A 21,745-nucleotide genomic window follows, 5' to 3' on the forward strand; every position below is an offset into this window, starting at 1 on the left:
CTTTAAGTTCATGAAAATTAAGCAAACTCTTAAATTTTCTTGCTTTATCTTCCACAAAGTACCAGTTGGTCTGAGGAAATTTTATTTTATTTCATGCATTGGATAGAAATAACTGGATGTTACTGTTGTGCAGAGAAGGTGAAAGGTCAGTCAGTCGGTGGTCAGGGTCAATGAACTTTCATCAAAATGTAAACAAAGGGCCACATTCTTTCCACAGCCATAGAGGTCATGTGAGAAGGTGGGACATTCCAGTTTTACTTTGCTTATTTGACTTTGGTAGCTATGTAGCTTTGGTCAATATCAAAAATTATCATAAATCTGTGATGTATCAGGGCAATTAACCCCTCCCCCCCCCCCCCCCCCCCCCCAACTAAATACTGGTTAGTGATAAAGTTAGAGTAAAGATTAGGGTTAGGTTTAGGGTTAGAGTTAGGGTTAGGGTTAGGATTAGGTTTAGGATTTGGATTAGGGTTATGGTTAGAGGAAGGGTCCCGAGTAATTGCCCAGGGGGTAATTGCCCTAGACCCATCTGTGAATGGGACCAAGGTCTGTACCATATCTGACCCACAAAGTTACTGAGGAATGTAACATTTATTGATTTTATTAGAGAGAATATCCTCTGTGGGAATACTAAATTACAAGCTGTCCTCAACCACTGAAGAAATATGTGCATGCACACAAATACACAGACACACACACACACACACACATCCACAGAGCATTACTGGGATGCACGATGGAGGGACTTGTGGTGATAGTCCTACTTTCACAATGAAAACATTAATTTACAATTGTAGTACAGATTTCCTCCTCTATTGCCACTTAACTTGAATATCATCTCTTTAGTTCTCTGGCCATAGAGCTGTAAAAACTTGGCAGTTGTTCTCCAGGCAAAACTTCCCAGTGTTCTTAGAACCATTTTCTAGAACTTTGTCATTCATCAAGTCATGGAAACCAATTGTCTGTGAGGCCAGGAGAGATATATTGTAGCACAGGTAAAGGATATGTTTGCAGCATCGATAACTTTTTTTTTTTCCTGGTATCGACTCCTTGTACTTGATTGTCTGCAGAATTCTCAACTAGATGATTAAATTGCTGTGTGTATGGATGCCATTGCTGTCTAGTGGTTGATTCACAGAGGGAGTGGGAATGAGAATTCCTGGTAAGATATGGGATGAGAATATCACGGTGTATGGCGAAACTGTGGCAGGAGTGTTTCTGGAATTGAGTAACTTCACATTGGTACCTCGGAGAGGGAGAATGGAGATTGGTTTTCCCATGCTGAAAGCCCAATAAAAGTACTTTGGTTTTTGTATTTGGAATTTGGAATTGAGTAAATTCACATTGCTACCTTGGAGATAGCGAATGGAGTTTGGTTTTCCCATGTTGAAAGCCCAACAAAAGTATTTAGATTTTTCTATTTGGAATTTGGAATTGAGTAACTTCACATTGGTACATGTACCTCGGAGAGGGAGAATGGAGATTGGTTTTCCCATGTTGGAAGCCTAATATAAGGATTTGGATTTTGATGTCTGTACTGCACTCCATAGCAAGTGAACTTGTGTGCCTATATCAGATTGTTACAAGTTTTCTTGGATCTCTCCCTCCAATTTTTTAGCTCCCCTTTGGCAAGGGCTTGAGTGAGCTTGTGCCATTGTGCTTTATAGTCCATTATCCATTATTCAAAAACTTTTTTTACATTTTCGTATTGTTCTTTCAACCCCATGATCACTTATTATAACCAAATTTGGCAGGAATTATTTTAGGGGATACAAGGTTCTTCAAATGGACCAGGTATCCCCCATACATAGGACCTGATGACAACACACTAAAGACCCAAGAGTACGTGTGTGAATGTCAAAATTATTATTTTATTTTCAGACTTAGAAGTAGGGAAATTAAAGTATATTGGGCTAGATACTCTTGGAGATAAAAGGATATTTAAAGAAGAATGGAACCTATGATACAAAAGATACTGTCCAGATGGATGTACATATGGTCTATCACCCAAATCCAGTGATGTTTATTTGTTTGTTTGTTTCATTTCCATCTGCGAAGATGGATGTATACGGGTATCAGCTGCAATAGCTGGTCTTCCATAGGGTCCAGTTTGATGTATTAGGCAGGACCACTTCACCGGAAACACCCTGCTCTTTGTGATGAATAAATGATGCGGGATCTTTTACGTGCACGAGTTGTGACTCTCTCACACACGGGACCTCCATTTTATGTCCTATCTGAGGGACAGAGTGTTTTGCCTCTTACTAGAGGGGATGGTATGATTACACACAACATTGCTCAGTGGGACCCAGGAATCGAACCGGGGTCCTTTGGATCTTGAGGCAGACACACTACCGACTGAGCTATAAACTCACCACCCTTGATGTGAAGCTTTGATAAGGAGTGAAGCCAAGAAAATGCACCGAGCTTCTCTCACAAGCAGTGCAGTGACTTTGGGTTACCAACTTGGTCATATTTAGTGGGTGATATGAGGCAGCTAGGTGTGCAGATGGGGAGAATACATTAAGTGATTGTCATTCATTGATCAATTTGAATATGTTCACAACTTGTAACAAGTAATACATATAGATACTTTATCTTCATGTAAATCATGTGACAAAAACTAGTGTAAAGTACAAAAAAGTAATTAATCAGTTATTGAGTATGATTTTAAAAATTCATAATTTTCGAATAGATTGTCTAATTTTCTTGAAACTTCTCTGATGTGTGCTATCCTATACTGATATTGCTGCTTGCACTCAATCCATATACATGTACATCTTTGAGTTTTATTCCCCTTGAACTGTAAAAGCATTCCTTATATATAATTTTGATAGGTATTTGATGTGATTTCACTAATCTTAAACTCTGAGTTAACTTACTTGACTTGATTTTCTGCGAGGTAAATACTCCTGTAAGTGGATAAGATGCCCTGTTCTTGCCATCCCAAGGCCCCCCCCCCCCCCCAATCCTAGCAGAAATGTGCACCTGCACCAAGAATTTTGACTGCATTATCGTTGGGAGAGAGGTCTAGGCAGCGTAACCCATGGTCTTCAAGTTCTGGCTCGTGAACCCTTTACAATATTGCAGCTCTGCCGGGGACTTATGTGCCTGCCACACGAACTTGGTATTCGGAATGTGGAATTCCAATCGAAGAATTACTCCCTCTACAACCACCCCTCTATCCCCCCCCCCCCCCCCATTCTTTTTCCTTTCTTTGTTTGACAACAGGCATTCCCATTCAAGAGTTGTGCTACCTACAAAATAAAAAGAACAAGTGGGTAAGCCAGCCCCCGCAGGGAACACTCCAGTTGTAATCACAAGTACAGTTCACTGACTTGGGACTGAAGCCAACTGCTTTGTTACCATGGCAACTGTCAGATTCTGTCCTGAGGTTAAAGGTTGATGGCAGTATGCTGGCATCATGGAGCTGTATGTTTTAGTTTAGGATTTGAATGAGAGGAATTTTTTCCTTGTTAGAAGCCCGATGAAAGCACAAGAGTGCAAAGATGATGTATTTGTACAAAAAAAAAATGAAATATAGGGATCTTGTTTCTCTTTTCAGTCTCAAATCATGTATGTGGTATTTGGTTATGAAATATTCCAGTGTGATTTTCAGCATTGATAATGTAATTGTGGTGGAATGTATTCATCCAGGATTGTCTCATTGTAAGTGTCATCACTGCATTAACAGGTGCGCAATTTTACATCTGGCTCAGCAGCATGGGATTCACATTGACACGAAGAATTAGCAGGATAGAAATCATGAGAGTTGCATTGTGATCCAAATCTAAAGTTTTTTGCCTTAGTGGACATGAAAATCCCACTAAATATCGTGATTAGCATTGCGATCCAAATCTGAAGAAATCTTGTGATTATTTCTGAATTATTGTTATAATTCACACTGTGCTCTCTGAATGCTTTTCTAGTGTTACATATTTTTGTGCACAAACCAATTGAAAAGTTGGTGACATCACCTTAGCAAATTTACCGATTTCACTGTTTTCATGAAAATGCAAACCCATAGAATTCTAGTAAACTCTTTTTTTTTTAAAATCAATTGAACAGCTTTGATGAAAGCCTTATGATTTTATTCCCACAGGTTAATACTCCATTCATCATAGCTTTAATGCACACTGTGTGGAATTGCACTCTCCCTCTGCAAAGATGCCAACTGCTCCGCCCCGGTCTTTTACAAACCTGCGGCTGAGAATTCCATTTGTTCCAATAAATGCTCATACAGAAGGCTCAGCAGTGATTGTTTGTCTGTGCAAAGCAATTTGTGAAGTGTGTGGCTAAACATGATATGAAGGGTAGACAAATTCCATATGTATCCGCTAACATTCGGTGCTGAGCGGAGTTTGAAATTAGAACACGCATGAAGGCATGCATGTATACTGTATGGATTCATGCAGGGCGTTATGATGTTACAGGGATAATAAGTAATGTAGTCTTGGAAGAAGCATCTTTATGGAATGACTTTGTTTTGTCAAATTCATTGTTGGATAGAGAATATTAATTAAGTGATCGTTTGTATGGTGATGAATATGAGGAGGAGCATTTAATGTTTGTATTTATTGTAGTGCATACGTATGAGTACAAATATACTGCTCTATTGCTCCGATTTTGTTTATTCTGCAGTTAGATAGCACAAGGTTTAGAGTGAAGTGAATGTAATGTTACATGTGTGGAGCAACATGAACACAAACATTTGATGTGTGTCTGCCTAGTCTGTGCTTGCAGCCAAGTTTCTGTTAAGTGGACACTTAAAAACGGTATAAAGGCTCCTTGCCATCAGCCATTTCCATCCTAAGAGTTGGTACGCACACTTGTCTGCCGCTGATCATTTTTTTCCCCCAATAAATTAGAGACAGTAAGAAGTAGTTTCATAATTTGCTTTTTTCAGTGTTAATGCCCACAACGATTTCATGAATCTGTGGTGGGAGAATAACGAAACGGTTTGCGAGTCTGCACAGGAGCTAAATCTTCCAGCAGTAGCATGGGCAATTGTACACTGTATTATGTAAAGTATATTCCTACTGTTCACACGAAGGCGGCGGGAGGGACCTTCTTTGGGATGAATTGCGGAGAGTCTGGCGTCGTGCCAAGTTGGTTGCGCAGGAGACGAGATGTTGTCCAGCATGAAGCTTTTATGTCGGCCGTATAAGGAATAAAAAAAGACAGTGCTACCTCCCTATATACTGTAAGTCATATTTCTTTTCCGCCACAAAAATCACAGGCCCTGACTCCTGTGAAGGATAGAAGGAAAAATAAACTTGGTATTTTTTGCCTTTTTATTCTACACATTTTCATTTGTCATTATGGTCTTACGATACTAGATACACGTATAAGACAAATTCTTGATGGCATGGGGCACATGAGTGAGTTTCTTGTTCTGAGATAAATTCTCTGTACAACTACTCAATCACACCTCTGATTCATGCTGGTAGAGATAGAAGCTTTAATTTTATGGCTTCTTAGTTTTACTGAACAAAAGAAAATCCAGCTCTGGATAGCTAAGAGTATAGAGATAAAGTAATTACATATATGTCAAGAAAACAAAAGGGCATGTATCGTAGAACTCCTCCAATTATGCAATTAAAGCTAAATTCCCTTCTCTTATCTTTTCTCATTTTTTCAAGCAGTCAAGTACAGAATCTTTAGGTATTAGTGAGAGCTATATTGGGAAATTTTGTGCATTCAAGTGTCGTATTTCTAGGGGGAATCTGTGTGTAGAAGTGATCTTTAAAGTGTCTGGGCTCTTGTTCCATTCCCCTCATTCCAAGTTTCCTTCAAGGAATCCGTTAACATGCAGGCGCTGATATTTGCCATTTGATTATGCTGCCACTCATTCAAAGATTCCCTATTGAATGGTTCCACTTTGTGGTGATGTGTGACTTGATTCCGTGTGAGAATGTGGACTTCATCCAACGTTCTCGACCTCTTGACCTCAGTTTTTTGAGAATTGCACTTCGGAAACGAAACCTCGGTCTTTGATCACAGTGCTTCTGTACGCGTTCGAAACGACTTTTCATTGAGCAATTGAAATCAAGTACCGCACTCGTGCCTTATTGCTTGTTGAAGTTTACGGGGAGAATAGATGGCCATTTAAATGCACTCCTTGCCAAGTTCAATATATCATGCTATGGCATGTTGCCATATCAACCTCCCTGGGCATCATTCAGGGTCATGTGACTTTTGCGATTATGGTCACAGTTCCTGTTAATGCTGGCAAAGTGGCATAGTAAACATTTCCCTAATGAATGAAATTGCTCTTGGGTATCTTGTTTCAAGTACATGTAATGTTTATTGCAAAATTTCTCTTGTAAACAAACACTTACGTAGACAAGCGATCCTGTTGCACTTTCCCCAAAAAAATAGCGAAACTTCAAAATGTCATAACTTCCTTATTTTTCATCCGATTTCGATCAAATTGATACCGTTGAACTCGTAATATTTTACTCTTTCTTATCAGACTAATTTATATTTGGCCTGGATTTCCCCTTTATGTGCCAGAAGCAGTACCTGTATGTTTTAAGGTTGTCAGTCCATCCATAACGCTGTGTTGATTTTCATTGTACCTGGCCCAGATGTGTTACAATGTATTAGAGGTATTGATATGCTGTCTATTAGATGTTAGTCATAACAAAGGTCAAAGGGCACTGGAGTTTGGAAATACTGTGAGAAATATTTCCTTTTTGCAGAGAAGGTTAACAGTCAATCCTTGGTCAGTGGTCAAGACCACTTAACTGCATCAAAATGTAAATTTTCACATTTGTTTAGGAAATAGGCTCATCCCAACAAATGTACAACTGTACCATTTTTAATTTAATTTCTCCTTTATTCATCTCATAAAAATGTATGATGAACATGCTAAAATTATTCAAAAGCACAAATTCATAAAAAAACATACAATTTAACATACAGAGTGGAATCATAAGTAAAAAAAAAAGAAAATAAATAAATATTTTAAATGTATGATACATCATGTAAAGTACTGTTTGTAATCGCTTCTTTGTCTATAATGCTTTTGATATTTATTCTTCTTTTCTTTACAGCTAGTAAATGGCCACACCCTTTTCGACTACGACATCGCCCTCAATGACACGATCCAGCTAATGATCCGCGCCGCTCCTATCATCGCGGAGCCGGAGGAGTCGGAGAAGAGCCAGGAGGTCGACAAGGACAGCGAAGGCAAGCCAGAGAGCGGGTTCGGCTCTGAGTCCAGCGACACAGAGACGTCCAACCACCAGTCGACGGCCGAGACAGGTGGAGACGTTGCGCAGGATGTCGAGCCCTCGACCAGTCAGCTCAGTGGCCTGTTCAAGGTGAGAGTGTGTGGCTGTCAATGGGAAAGTGAAAAATATAAAACATATTGATGATTTGTGACCAGATGAGGAGGACATAATTTTGTATGTATGGTACCGCATGTTGTTGTAAACTTTTGGGTTCATCAGCATTCAGCAATCTGTGGTTGGCACTTCAGAGAACACTGACTTGATTTTGAGTTCTCTATATAAGCTGTTGTTTTCACATACAAATATATTCACAAATGAGAAGGTTATGGACATTTTCACGACATGCTTTTTTCGCGAATTGACAATGAGGCTAGTTGTAAGTGCGCTATTACCCTATAGCGCATTACAACATTTTCGCATGTTAAATTCGCGATCCAATGTCAGTGATTTGCGAAATTCACGAAAATTAAACCCTCGTGAAAATAACAGCTTATACAGTAAGTTGTAAGCATTTCCAAAGGCATCAGAAGAGGATAGAGAATAGACATTTTAAAAAGAGTTCCTTTATTGCAATGCTCAAGAAAATGCTGATGCTGTGATTGTGTCCCATAAACACCTTTCATGTGGTGATGCTTACAATTTCGTAAGGATGGTAATGATCGTGAATAGGATGAAGATTATTGTAAAGATGAAGATGATGACAATGACAGGTGAATATGATAGTGATGACAGTAATCATGATAATAATCATGATGGTTATGACAGTGGCATAAAGATTAGAATCACGAAGGAGAATGGGATATTGTGGGAGTTACAAGAGTAATACCTTTAAATGAAGAAAGTCACTGGACATTGGCTTTTTCAATTTTTTTTTGTGTTGTTTTTTTTTTAACCACTGAACTTCTCTTAAGAAAGATTAAGCAAAGAAAATATGTCTTTATCAATGTGTGCCTTTATAATATATTTCACTGTTTCTAAGGAGTTGCGCTTTTATCTCTGTACAGGTTGGCGATGTGGTCGATGCGATAGACATGAGCATGGGTGCTTGGTTTGAAGCAGACATCTTGAAAATCACAGAAAAGGAGGTAGAAGAAGAAGAAAGACAATCGGAAAATACAGAATCAAACAATAACAACAACAATAATGAAATCAGTACTAAGGAGGGTGATGATGGTAAGGCTATGGACCTCAAGTCAGCTGACACAATATCCAAAGATACAGACTCTCGTGGTGAGGAGGTGGACACCCCCATGGACACAGAATGTGGTGATCCAGTTGAACAAAGGACATGTGGTTCAAGTGCTTCCATTTCAAATGCCGGGGATGTCAGTGGTGCTGCAGTCAAAGGGGAGCATGATGCTCATTGGACGAGGGACGATGGGCTCATCTACCATGTGAAATATGAAGGGTAAGTGGTGACCAGAAATGGACGCCAGTAGTGTGCAATTATTCCTAATTGGTGGTAGATGAACATCTTTATACACATTGTAGCTCCACTGAACGTTACACCCTATTTTGCAGTGTGCAAAGAGACATTGTATAGATGATGAGTGGTGGAGAGAATGAGATATATACAAGGTGATCTGTCCAAATGTTTTTTGAAAAAGGAGAAAGATTTTTCTTTTTGAAAATTATGTTTAAATGTTTTACCGGTATGTGTATTCAGATGAGATTGCAATATGAGGATATGAAGTGCTTACAGTGCCTGTGGTGTCAGTAAAATTCATAGGGCTAGAAAGTCAAAGTATATTCCCCCTTACAATATTGTTCATGGGTGCACATGAAAAAATTACGCACAAAAAAAGCTGTAGGGCATTTCATATGCTGTTTGCAGTTTGTGTAAATTGCAGTCATTTTGTTCACTGTATCAATACCTTACAGCTTAAATCTTCTCTTGTGCACTGCTATCATAGAGAGTACAATTAAGTTGTAGCAAAGTTGCAAACCTCTTTGAGAAATGGTCACTTAAATATTCTGTGTCAACAAAAAGTTGATAGCAATGTTTTCTTTTCATCTGTATAACATTTGAATTTCTATAAACTTCTGTAGAGTCCATTCAGTAGTATGCCCAAGTCTCAATTGTTTGCCTGAGGAGTTCCTGCTCTGACACTATGATAACTTATCGTACCTGGCCTCCAATGCATTTCAGCTATGAGGAGGAAGGCATTGCTAAGATCAGCAGTCGCAGCATACGACCGAGGGCTCGCAACATGATAGACTATGACAATGTGAATAAAGGCGATATCGTCATGGTGAATTACAACTGCGATGAGCCCAAGCAGAGAGGCTACTGGTACGACATGGTTGTCAAAGACAAGGTGTGTAATAATCATCAATTTTGCATTTGTTTTAGGATTCTATCAATCATTTTGGCAACAAGAAGGGAGATGAACATTTGTTGGAGTGCTTGCTGCAGAGAGATTTACTTACAGCATTTTGTCCATTTTCTTAAAGGAGGTGTTAGCTGCTAACTTATTGAAAACACAAAATACTGAGATTTGGGAAAGATAACATTTTAGTGATTTGACTAAACAAGTACAGCATCATAAAATTGTCTTCCTAAATCTATGGTACTTCGGTAGCCTCTTCAGCACAAAATCTTTTCTCTCAGAATCTCCTACCATTATTATCACCCCAGCATTGTCATGTACCCAAAGATATTTTAGAATCAGGAGAGACTTGATAGGAAAAACATCCTGTCCGAGGATGTATGTGGCAAACTGGAATTGAACCTTGAGTCGTCCTGGTTGGGCTGGTCAGGAGTCCGAACTTCTTGCAAATACCTGAGTGGTTTTGGCTCAGCTTGAATTCCACTCTCACTTTCTCACATCTTAGAAGCAGACCAGGACGTACAAGGAGCTGATAGGGGACATTCTCCTCGGTCCCAGCTCGGACGTCCTCAAAGATTGCAAGGTGCGGCTGACTGAGGAAATCTTCAAGGTAGAGAGGGTGGGAGAGTCGACGTGCGATGCGGCAGCCATAGAGGCCACTGGTACCCCTGTTAAAAGTTAGTGACGCCCAATCTTAACTTTCAGTTGTTTCTTTTTCTGTTGTTTCTTCTTACTTTTCTTTTTCTCTTCTATTTTCCTTTAGTTTCTTCTCTTTCTCCTTTTTCTTCTTTTCCTTCTTTATCTTCTATACTTGTGGATTTTGTTTATCTCCTTTTCTTCCTTCTCCTATCTCCTCTCTTCATCTCTTCTTTTTTTTTCTCTGCCTTCTTCTTTGTCTTCTTATTCCTTGTTCTTCTCCTCGTCTCATTATATGTTTTTGTGTTTTATTTTGCGGAATAAATGACCTCAATGGTCCTCAATCAATCAATCAATCAATCGATAATCAATCCATCTTCATTTTAATCTTCCCCTTTCAACTCATCCCACTTGTGACTCATGTTCATCCTGAAGTGATCGGTAATAACCAGCAATGATATAAACAAGGTGCATCGAGAGTTGAGCTATTTGATCTGAAGCATTTACCCACAAGTTTGATAATTACTGATTACCCTGATTTGGTTCTAAGGCAGTTGGATTTTGTTGACCAAGAAACACTGGCAGTGAAACTGATGATTCATGGATTTAACCCATGCAAAGATTTTACCCCCCTGCAGGGAAAACAGAAATATTGCCCCCCCCCCCCCCCACCCGGTGACTTATCCCCACAGTCTTGCTATACTCAGCTGTGCTCATTTATATGTCTGACTTCATTTGATTTGTACATTCAAGATGAATATGCTCATTCTGTGGGCATGTTTGTTATGTGTGTCTTCATGTTTTTATTTGTATGTGTGTGGGTGTTATAAGTAAAGCATCGGCTGCCAGGGTTGTGAAGAGTTACATTTCTATCCGTCTTTACTGGTTGCCAGGGACTACCACTCCAAACTGTTCACGCTGCAAGGACAACCCCAGGAGGAACTGTAAGTACTGCGCCTGCCACTTCTGCGGGAGCAAAGAAAACGAGGACAAGGCCCTCCTCTGTGATGAGTGCGATATGGCCTTCCACATCTACTGTCTGGACCCGCCCTTGGCAACCATTCCGGATGTTGATGAATGGTGAGATGGAAAGCAAAGCAAAAGGGATGACACCCAGATTCTGGTGGTGGGAGGCAGTGGCGTATTGGTGACTTTGAGCACCAGGGCTCCATTTCAGAAAAGACGTTGGGATGTCAACTCTTGCTGGAATGGCAACTTTCCATAGCAACAGCCAATCAGGAAGCTGCATTCTTGCCATTACCATGACAATTGCCATTTCAGCAAGAGTTGTTATCATATCAACTTTTTATGAAGTGGGGCCCAGGTCGTGATTGGAGGGCAATAAACAAGAAACAATTACTGTTATTTTATAATCAGTTTAATGCAGGCACCAAAAGAATTCATTCTGTTTGGAGATGATGATGTTATTACAGTCTCTGTGACTGTAGTCGGGATGTGGTCATGATGGTAAAGATAGCAATGTTGATGTCGATGATTGTATTTTTGATGACAATGGTGGCGATGATAATGGTGATGCTGACATATTAAGCAGTGTGAGTGTTTTAAGCAATGTTTTACTAATGATGATGATAATATTTTATAGTGACTTTTGATGATGTAAAATAGGAGAACTGGATTAAACGATAAGAAAGAAGATGATGAAGACCATAAGAGTGAGAGGCATATCATGAAAGTGTTATGAATTTTATAGTGATGGCTAAGACTGGAGATGCTGATACAAATATTGATAAAAGGACTCCTATCGATAGTTATTGTAATAATGAAATACTGTATACGCTGAATATTTCACGAGGTTTTTATTTTCACGAATTTCGCGAGTCAGCTGCTATTCACGAAATTAAAAACATGCGAAAATATTGACTCTGATGCCGATATGAATGTGACATACGCGTAAACATTTCTCCGTTCAGTCCAAGACTCCACGATCGCGAATTTAACCACTCGTGAAATTGTCGGGAAGTCCCGATTCGCGAAAATTTAGACTCGCGAAATATATGGCGTATACAGTAATGAAGGGTTTGAGAGACATCGCTGTTGATTGATGACTGTAGAAAGTGTTAAGAAGAATCTTAGATATCTTGTCCGCATATGATGTCACATTACAGAAGGACAAGACGTGCTCAGTGTGGCTGGTAATAACTGCATTGATATCGGCGATGATGAAACTCAGTATGTTTTAAAGTGAGACATTTTACCAGGTTCCATGAATTGTGTGGTCTGGCAATATTCCTGTGGTTAGGTACTGCCCGCTGTGTAAGAATGATGACTCCCAAGTGGTGAAGGCGGGAGAGAGACTCAAGGCCAGCAAGAAGAAAGCAAGGATGGCGTCTGCTACCTCTACCTCCCAGAGAGACTGGGGGAAGGTGAGTGCATGGAGAAAAGGGGGGTGGGGGGGTGGGGAGGGAGGTACATATTCAGAGAGATATGAAATTGGTGTAGCTTTATGTTTTCTCTTCTCTGAGGTCTTTGGAATCCCACTGTTTGGAAGATTTACTTTCTAACCTCAACACCTGTTTATTGAGCATGATGGAATGTGTGTTCAAAAATCCTTTGCAGATCTGCCTATTTCTGTTTTTTTTGTTTGTTCTCTTTTCATATGATGCATTTGTACATGGTAACATTATTTCATAAATATAGAATGTAAATTGCTCAAAGGAATCTGACCCAATATTTCTTACACCTTGTGAACAACGGATATGCTGATGTTAGACAAAGAAGTTTCTTTAAGATTTTTTTTTTTTCTGAACATAAGCCATATTAATATTTGGCCATACTGTGTGTAGAATATAAAGTGATTTGCATAGGTTTGTTCAAGTATTTCTGTTTGTTAATCACTAGTTACTGTAAAACATGATATATTCGCGGTATGAAATTTTCACGAATTGGAGCCGACAGCCTTTTTCGTGGCATGAAATTTTTGTGAATTGCCACTGACGTTCAATGCATATAGTGTAGACAAGAAATTTCGCGTGCATTTTAATTTCGCGAATCTTGGCACTCGCGAAATTAAAATGCATGCGAAAATTCCTCGTTTTACAGTAGTCAAAGAAAACTATGAAAAGTATTAAAAAGGAGGAACAGGAAGTACTGTAAAATTGTGTAAGGTTGCTGCCATCATTTCTATGTCAGGACACGTGGTTACATTGTGGATTGCTTTAGAATAGAAAGGCACTAACATAGTCTTGTATGGCTTGGGTCTGTCATGGTTCTCAATCCTTGACACCATGCATCACCACAGACATTTATTCTTGTTGTACCCCCTCTATAGGGCATGGCGTGCCAAGGTCGGACCAAAGTGTGTACCATCGTCCCTCCCAACCACTTTGGGGCCATTCCAGGGATTCACGTGGGCCAACTTTGGAAGTTCAGAGTTCAGGTAGGTCTAGGTCTTCTAGACCAAGACCAGTTCTAGTTGTATTTAAAAGATTCTTCCTTGGTATATCACTTTGTAATGTCAGTTTACTTAATCCAGATCATTGCAAAGTACATAGCATTGCATTGTATTCAAGTCAATGTGCTATCCTGTTGATCTACCAGTAGTCCTCAAACTAGTCGTCAGAATGACAGCAAAAATTTGCTCACTGGAAATAAAGGCAAAACTTGGAAGGCAAAACTTGGAAGGTCAAAGGTCATAGAAGTTCATTTATGTATAGATGTGCTGTGTTTAATCACTTGGAACCACTTCTTGTGAACATCGACATCCTCTGGCTATGCATAATAACTGCCAGTGAGGAATAAGAGATTTGATGAAATGGATTGATGCAACCTATAGTGAAGAGTGCAAAGTTGTTGAGGGTTATTTTCACTGAGCAGGCAAATCAGTTGCAAAAGATGCGAATGTCAAAAAGTTTTTCTCCTAATGTGCCCCTACAATGGAGCCGTAAACCATTCTTGAGCAGTCTGTCCATAGTTCGTACAATGAACTAAATACAAATGTAGACTTTGCCATTTTTTTCAACATTCGCATATTTGGCAAATTGTTCACATTCCCTCTGGAAATGGCCCTTTGAAGTTGTCACATGACTACCCCAATCAATGCAGGTGAGCGAGGTCGGAGTTCATCGCCCCCACGTGGCCGGGATCCACGGGAGGGAGTTTGAGGGCGCCTACTCCATCGTGCTGGCAGGAGGCTACGAGGATGATCTGGTGAGGAGAAGGAAGGGAGAAAGATTTCTCTCCCATGACTACCTCAAATGACTTACGTAACAGTTATTCTTGTGAACATCAATGCATTTGTCTCACACTTTAGTGCAGTCAAAGCTCTCTGCAAGAGGCTGCAATATTTTGGCCCATGATTGCTCAGGATATGTTTAAATGTAATTGTTTTGAAGACATCACTGTAAGACCTGTTATAACATATAGGTATTCCTTACAAAACACTCGCTCCGAATATTCATTCTAAGACCTGCTATGACATAACGTATTCTTAACAAAATACTGGCTCAGAATGCCGAGTAGATTTGAAAGCAGCAACATGCAGTGTCAATCTACTTCCACTGTCTTTGCTACACATATTCATTTCATTTCTTAGCTTTTTGAGGCAACACACCTCCATATTGATGCACATTTATACAGGAAATAAAAATCTGTAGATAATAGCAAGTTATGGATGACAGTCCAATGCATCTTCAGAAATAGATTTGTGATATCATGAACATACATTACCAAGTTGATGAGTTGATCGATTCTTGTTTGAAACCACGCACATTTTGATAACCAGAAGCTCAATTAACTTTGGCATACACAGGACAATGGAGGTGAGTTCTACTATACCGGCAGTGGAGGAAGGGATCTGTCTGGCAACAAACGAACAGCTGAGCAGTCACATGACCAGAAGCTAGCCAAAATGAACTTGTAAGTGGATCTCAGTAAAGCATGGAAAGTTTGCTGTAAGTGGTAACAATATCTATTGCATTTGATCATCAATCTTTTATTATTGCTTTGTGTGTCATTTGCACAGTTTTGACTAAGATAATGGGACTTGAGAAAGAATTCATCAAGTAGTGGCAGGAGACATTGCTGAACTACATGAAGCTTTGTAGATATATTTACTAGTTAGTTATGATTGATGGCGCTTTGTTTGTTCTGTTATTTCAATTATAAGATACTCTGCAATATCTGCTGTTAGTACTAACAAACACAAACTAATGAAGATTATGTGTGGCCAATCATAAGTAGTGTTGTGTAATGATACACAAAGTTATCACTACCCCCTCCCATTTACCAGTTCACCTCCACCAGTCAATGATCCCTACCAATACCCTCCACCTCATCCAGTGAGTCATCGACCTTCATCATCCCTTGGGTACTTCTAGATAGCCCCATCTACATGTAATTTACGACCAGGCTAAGCCAAACCTAAACATCCTGCCGTTCCCCCATTGATTACTTAGAATTGTTGTTCATTCCAAATCCAAGAATACTACCACCTTAATAAAACTAGTCCCGCCTTTGTTCCTATAACAACCAAAGTTTTGCCCAATTAAAACCCCTCTTTAACATGAAGACTCCACCCCCATTCACCCATTCATAGTGTGTCACAACAGTGTAACCAATGACCAATGTGTAATCCTCGTGACTAAATGTGTGAAGTGAATTACAAGTTGTAGAACATGCAGAGAAGAAGACTTGGATTCTGACGCTCTAAGAGAGAGGATCGCTCTGAAACGCCTCTCAAATAAAGTGCACTTACTAAACTTAACTGAACTGTGTCGCCACTCATTTCTACTGTGTGTACCTCTCAAAAATATTAACCGATCCCAAGTAGCTAAATATCCGCTACACAACAGTAGGATGCAATGTGCAATATGCAAATATTGCACAATCTTATCATTTTTTTTTTCAAAACAGCAGAAGTGGTTTGGTGCTGGGTACCAAATATTTCTCACAAATACACCTTTGGTCATTCTGTGTGTGCTGCAAGCACTTTACCTCATGCATTTGTTACTTCATATGTATGTTGTATGCTACAAGCGCACCTAACCACAACCGGGAAAGAAAGAAGAAATCAGACTCAAGCTAAAAAAAGAAAGAAAGAAACATAACAAAAACAAAACAAAAACAAATAAAGATGCAGTGGATAGCAGATAATCCTTTTTTTCCAGCTCTCTCTCTCTCCCTTCCCTATTCTCAATTGTATGTTTTTTATCAATTTTCCTCAAAGGGCCTTGGCTCGCAACTGCAATGCCCCCGTCGACAAGACCAAAGGAAACGAGGCCAAGGACTGGCGAGCCGGCAAGCCGGTCCGCGTGGTGCGCAACGCCAAGGGGCGCAAGCATTCCAAGTACGCTCCGGAGGAAGGCAACCGTTACGATGGCATCTATAAGGTTGGTATGCCCATCACCGACGCACCTTGTGACTTACGGTTGTTTTGCACAACTTTAATGACATTCTCGTAATGAAATTTGACTGGGAGAACATGGCATATTATTGTCACTCAAATAAACGGCTGAATCTGGACCCAAAACACAGTGCCGTGTAAGACTCTGTAGCCTAGTACATCTGATGCCTATGGTGTTTTATGCTTTTATGCTGTAAACCAACCTTTACCCAAACAGGCATGGACTCATTTTGAAATGTAATCCTTCACATGTGACGTATTGAGTCTTTTCATTTACTGAAAATCTCAAAATATGTTTACAACAAGTTGGTGTTCATCAAATGTTCAGAGTTGAGGACAAAGACAAAATGTGCACCCACCTACACCATTTTTCTCTGTTTTGGATATACCTTTAAGTGGTTTCCTTGAGTGAAAAATGCAAATGAAGCAAATTATTTGAGTAGTGAGTTGAGCATCAACACTAGACACACAAACACATTTACACAGTGTGCTTCAGGATCTGATTCAGGGATTTCCAAAAAGTTGAGAGGTGCAGGATTAAGGATTTTGGACACCTCAAGAATCAGGATCTCTAAACTCTCCCTGTTATTCGATCCCTTCGACAAAAGCCAGTCACAAATGTGACTGCCAACTTCATCAGTCTAAACCTCATCCTTCTCAAAGAAAAATCAGTTGAGATGGTCCCACTTTAAAACATAAGTTGGAATGGGTATTCATTACCATGGCAAAGTTTTGTGTTTGCTGTGGCCGTAGCTGAAAATTAAAAAAGCTAGCAAAGGGGATTGATAAGGAGATTACTTCCAAGAAATGGTAATATTGTAGTCTGCTCTTCGTGGATTCGGGCTAATTGCATACATGGCTGTACGTTAACCCATTGAGGACGGGCTGATTTTGCTGCAACGCGCATTTCCCATAGACACTTGCCCGAATATACTCGGGACTCGTCCTCAACGGGTTAAAGGTACGCAGACTCGGGATTCAAGAGGGCACTATTGAATGGCGTGATGATCGCTCATTCCGAAGATAGATGATTAACACAGGTTTCCTATCAATCAAAGTAGCTCTTGTATTCACCTGCAAGTTTCGACAGTGAGCTAGCTAGCAAACTTCGTCTTTGAAAGATTCATATGTAGTATATGGACCCAGCAAGGAACAACAACCGAATCAAGAGACAAACTGAGATTGACATTATTTTGACCATTTTTGACGTAACAGTACAAATCGGTTTTATTCGGATGTTCAGAAAATAGCAGATGTCTTGAATGCCAGGTCCATGTACCTTTAAGGCGAGATGGAGGAGCAATTTCTAACCTACATAGACCATTGATGTCATAAATCGCATCATGAATCAGTATGTCTGAATAAGTCGGTGATTGGTGATGTGGGTCAATAATCATCCTGATCCCTCTGTAGGTGGTCAAGTACTGGCCGGAGCGAGGGAAGAGCGGCTTCCTGGTCTGGCGGTACCTGATCAGGAGAGATGACCCGGGGGCCGCACCCTGGACCAAGGAGGGCAAGAAGAAAATCAAGGAGCTTGGACTTGAGATGGAGGTAAGATCAGGAAAGATGCCCCTGCTGCTGCTGCTGAGAGGGGACATTTTCAGTGCTGTCTTCTCTTGTGAGGGGAAAGGCCTTTGGAATATTTGTTTCTGATGCTCACTCAGACCAGCTCAAAAGTTTCTTTGCATTGATCCCAATGGCAATTTTGTCTCCTGAGTAAGATAAGGGCATTAAGGTTCCCATAAGCTAAGTCATAAGTGGCACCCTAATGCCCTTATCTTTCTCAACAGACAATTTGATTTATTCAGCACTTCATTTTGAATGGTTCAAAAACACTATATTGGTTTGACTGATGATGCTTACCAATAATTCACAACAGTCCACTTGCATTCATGTGAGTATAAATCAAGAGGTCTTGTGATTTTCATGAATCAGGTTTGGTGCAGAAAGTTATGTCTGTCGAGTCAAGTTTTCGTGTTTGAATTTTCTCCCCAGTACCCTGATGGATACCTGGAAGTGATGGCCGCCAAGGAAGCAGCCAAAGAGAAGGAGAAGAAAGGGTCGGAGGAAGAGGAGGAGGAAGAGGAGGGGTCCAAGAAGAAAGGGAGAGGAAAGAAGCGTCCACGAGAAGGTACTTAAAATTTATGGAAGGGATTATGAATCAGAGCACTGTGGGATATTTTGTTGTTGAGATCATTGACTGGACTTTGGGGTTTTATGTTGTTGCTGTTGGTGTTCCATTGCCCAGGAGTTTAATCGAGATTTCTCCTTCAGAAAAATGAACAAGGGGGAGTGAGGATGTTAGATCTAAATCATACCTTCTGATTTTGATAGAGTGTGTTGCTTGTCATCGCTGGCAAAAGTTTAATCTACTGGTTTTCCCTAATGCACAGCTATTTCGTCACTCTTCATCATGAAACCAAAATGTCACATCTCCGGCCTTAATGCTGTCACAGGGAGACAAAGAAATTCATCGCAGTTTGTTTGATGATGATGATGTGGATGGACATTTAGTCTTTCATTTGTGTTTGTGTGTTTTTCATTCACGTAGAAACGCCCCAAAAGAAGGCCACGCCCAAGAAGACCAAATTTGAGCTGAGCCGTGAGACGAAGAAGCTGATTGATGAGGACGAAGAGAACAAGTCCCAGTGGGAGGCCATCATCGATGAGTGCAAGAATGGAAAAGTGAGTCAGAATTCATCATACCCTGGAAAACAAATCCAGTGCCCCACAAACCTCACCTCATGAAAAATAATAACAGTATATTCGAGGAGTATATACATCACTTCCATGATATGCTCCTTCTTTTAACATAACTCTATCAAAAACAATCTCAAATATATAATGAATGCAATGCAAATTCCTCTGCTCTGCTGTTTGTATGGTCTAGAATGAGAAGTTGACGGCTCAGACTGTTTGAATGTTTTATATTGTTACATGAGACTTAAATTCTTTTTCCGCAAAGCTGATTGTAATTTCATACCAGACAGCATTTTGTTATGCTATGAATTGCATGTTACACAGAGACCCCAGAAAGACCATGCTTCAATCACTGGAAAAGCTAATATTTTGAAATTAGGTGAATAAATGAATGAACGAACAAACCAACGAACGAATGTAATTATTGAGAAAGGAAACAAGTGAAGAGTGACTGCACGAATAAGTGATATTTCAAGAGTGAGTGAATGATGAACAAAGGAATGAGTGAGCTGGCGAGTTAAGAAAGGGAGATTAATGTGTGGATTAAATGGGGAATTACAATTTGACTTTTGGGAAGTTTTTTTTTTTTTGGAATACTCAAATGACTTTCTTATGATTTCAGCTGTATAACTCTGTTCTGTGTCTGTCTCTCCTACCAGAAATTCATCTCAGCAGTCGAGGACACCTTCACGTGCATCTGCTGTCAGGAGGTAGTCTTCCAACCCATCTCCACGCCGTGCTGTCATAATATCTGTAAGGTAGGTCAGATGGTCAGTCTACTTTTTATAGCCAGCATTCTTTCTACCTTAGACATGGCTGAAGTCTTCCTGATTTGATAGCAGGTTAGGTTGGCATTGCTTTAGTGCTTTCATCACAAATTGCGTTTATGTTGCAACCTCAACCCTCGTTTGTCTATTGACGTGCACATCTTATTCCTTTATCTTCATATTGGGTTGCTGCCAGCCATACGTAGTCATGATACTTGTGTGTTTCTGCAATACACATGGTAATTACTGAAGAGGTTTTGGGTTGAATGTGAGGTGTGCATTCTAATTGTGTAAATAGCATTTCATTTTTGGCGCGTTCACGTCCATTTTTCTCTCAGTGACGCCTGCGACGTTTCAGACAATTGTCGTAATGGTAGTCGAGAACACTGCTTTTACACCAAAGGGATCGTATGTGCTCTGGCGGCACAATGGTTTCTGACGTTTAGGATCACAACTTTGTTTAATTGCAAAGAGTAGAATAGGACAGTTAGTATTGCAACCATTTTTGTACAGGTTCTTTGTGTTTTGAGTCTGTACAGAAAAAGGGACCAGTGAGATATTGGTATTCTCACCTACATTTTTTTCTCTCTCTCTCTGTTCAGTCCTGTCTGCAGCGATCCTTCAAAGCAGATATTTTCACTTGCCCGACCTGTCGCTACGACCTCGGCAAGGACTACAGCCTCAAATACAACAAGAACCTTCAGGCTGTCCTTCGAGAAGTCTTCCCGGGATACGAGGCGGGTCGCTAGGAGCTTGGGAAGAGAGAGAGAGAGAGTTCAAAAGAAGAGAGAGAGACGTGAGTATATGAGAGAGGATTTTTTGACAGGTTGTCGTTGTTTTGTTGCGTTCGCCGTCATCGCTAATGTCTGCCCCATCCTGTCTTCATGTGCTGCAGTAAACATTTTATCGCACAAAATGTTAAGTGTTTTTAAATGAGAGAGAGGGAAAAATTGTTGGTTGTGGTCATGTCGTGTATTGTACAATTATCCAAGTGATGTGATATCGAGGGCGTTGCAGCCATTTTTTTTTTCTTTCCAGAGATGACTTTGCTGTTTGCCGGAAACTGTGGGGACGATGTCACTCAGTTGAGGTTCCTTGCGTATACGTCTTTACCTGTGTTTAGTCTTGTGTAGATATGAAGTATGTTTTTTGTTTATTGTATTAGATGTCCTTCTACCTGTAGGTCCAGTTTTGCTAGCAAATGTGGTAGATGTTTTCTGAACCTCTTCCTTTGCTTGTCGTCTGGCTACATGCACCTCCGCTTTGTTCATCATTACACTTTCCTATGTATTGTCCATTTGACATGTACAAGTGTATGGACACTTGTCATAGATGTGCCAAAAAAGACAACAATTGTAGGAAATATGTAGAAGTAAGCACTTGCCTTTCCAACCCCATTATCACTTGTAGTACTTTTTTCAGTTTTGAGTGATCTCAAATAATCAGGTGGCAGGCTAAATAGTACTTGGAACTTCTTTGGATGTATTATGAAAGCCTAGCTGCTTTTAACGTGGTCACTTTACTCGTAGTATAGCTTTACTCATACACTGTAGCTTGGAAAATTGCCATCTTTCAATATAAACACTGTTCTAGTACCGTCTCACGTAGCATTGACGTGAAGAGTCATGCCGCGTGGAAAGAGTAAATAGAGTTTGCAAACAAACATGATACGGAGGCCGTTCTTTTGTAAAAAACTCAATGTTACGAAATTTC

At 40.1% G+C, this 21,745-nt stretch overlaps 1 protein-coding gene across 1 annotated transcript in view; it reads left to right on the plus strand.

Annotated features, from left to right (window-relative positions):
• LOC139718940 (E3 ubiquitin-protein ligase UHRF1-like) overlaps positions 1–20,818 on the plus strand; it is a 41,903-nt gene extending 21,085 nt beyond the window's left edge. The window contains exons 2-16 of the mRNA XM_071630387.1: positions 7,059–7,328; positions 8,243–8,646; positions 9,388–9,556; positions 10,074–10,245; positions 11,098–11,284; positions 12,465–12,588; positions 13,494–13,601; positions 14,267–14,371; positions 14,973–15,079; positions 16,389–16,551; positions 17,979–18,116; positions 18,561–18,696; positions 19,117–19,250; positions 19,925–20,023; positions 20,635–20,818. Of these exons, the coding sequence (XP_071486488.1) occupies positions 7,059–7,328; positions 8,243–8,646; positions 9,388–9,556; positions 10,074–10,245; positions 11,098–11,284; positions 12,465–12,588; positions 13,494–13,601; positions 14,267–14,371; positions 14,973–15,079; positions 16,389–16,551; positions 17,979–18,116; positions 18,561–18,696; positions 19,117–19,250; positions 19,925–20,023; positions 20,635–20,781 (2,463 nt within the window). The 3' untranslated portion in view covers positions 20,782–20,818. The remainder of the gene's footprint in view (positions 1–7,058; positions 7,329–8,242; positions 8,647–9,387; positions 9,557–10,073; positions 10,246–11,097; positions 11,285–12,464; positions 12,589–13,493; positions 13,602–14,266; positions 14,372–14,972; positions 15,080–16,388; positions 16,552–17,978; positions 18,117–18,560; positions 18,697–19,116; positions 19,251–19,924; positions 20,024–20,634) is intronic.
• The last annotated feature ends 927 nt before the right edge of the window (positions 20,819–21,745 follow it).

This window comes from Diadema antillarum, unplaced genomic scaffold (genome assembly GCF_040938485.1).
Source record: "Diadema antillarum isolate AM-2024a unplaced genomic scaffold, OU_Dant_1.0 scf00000103, whole genome shotgun sequence".
Lineage (NCBI taxonomy): Eukaryota > Metazoa > Echinodermata > Echinoidea > Diadematoida > Diadematidae > Diadema > Diadema antillarum.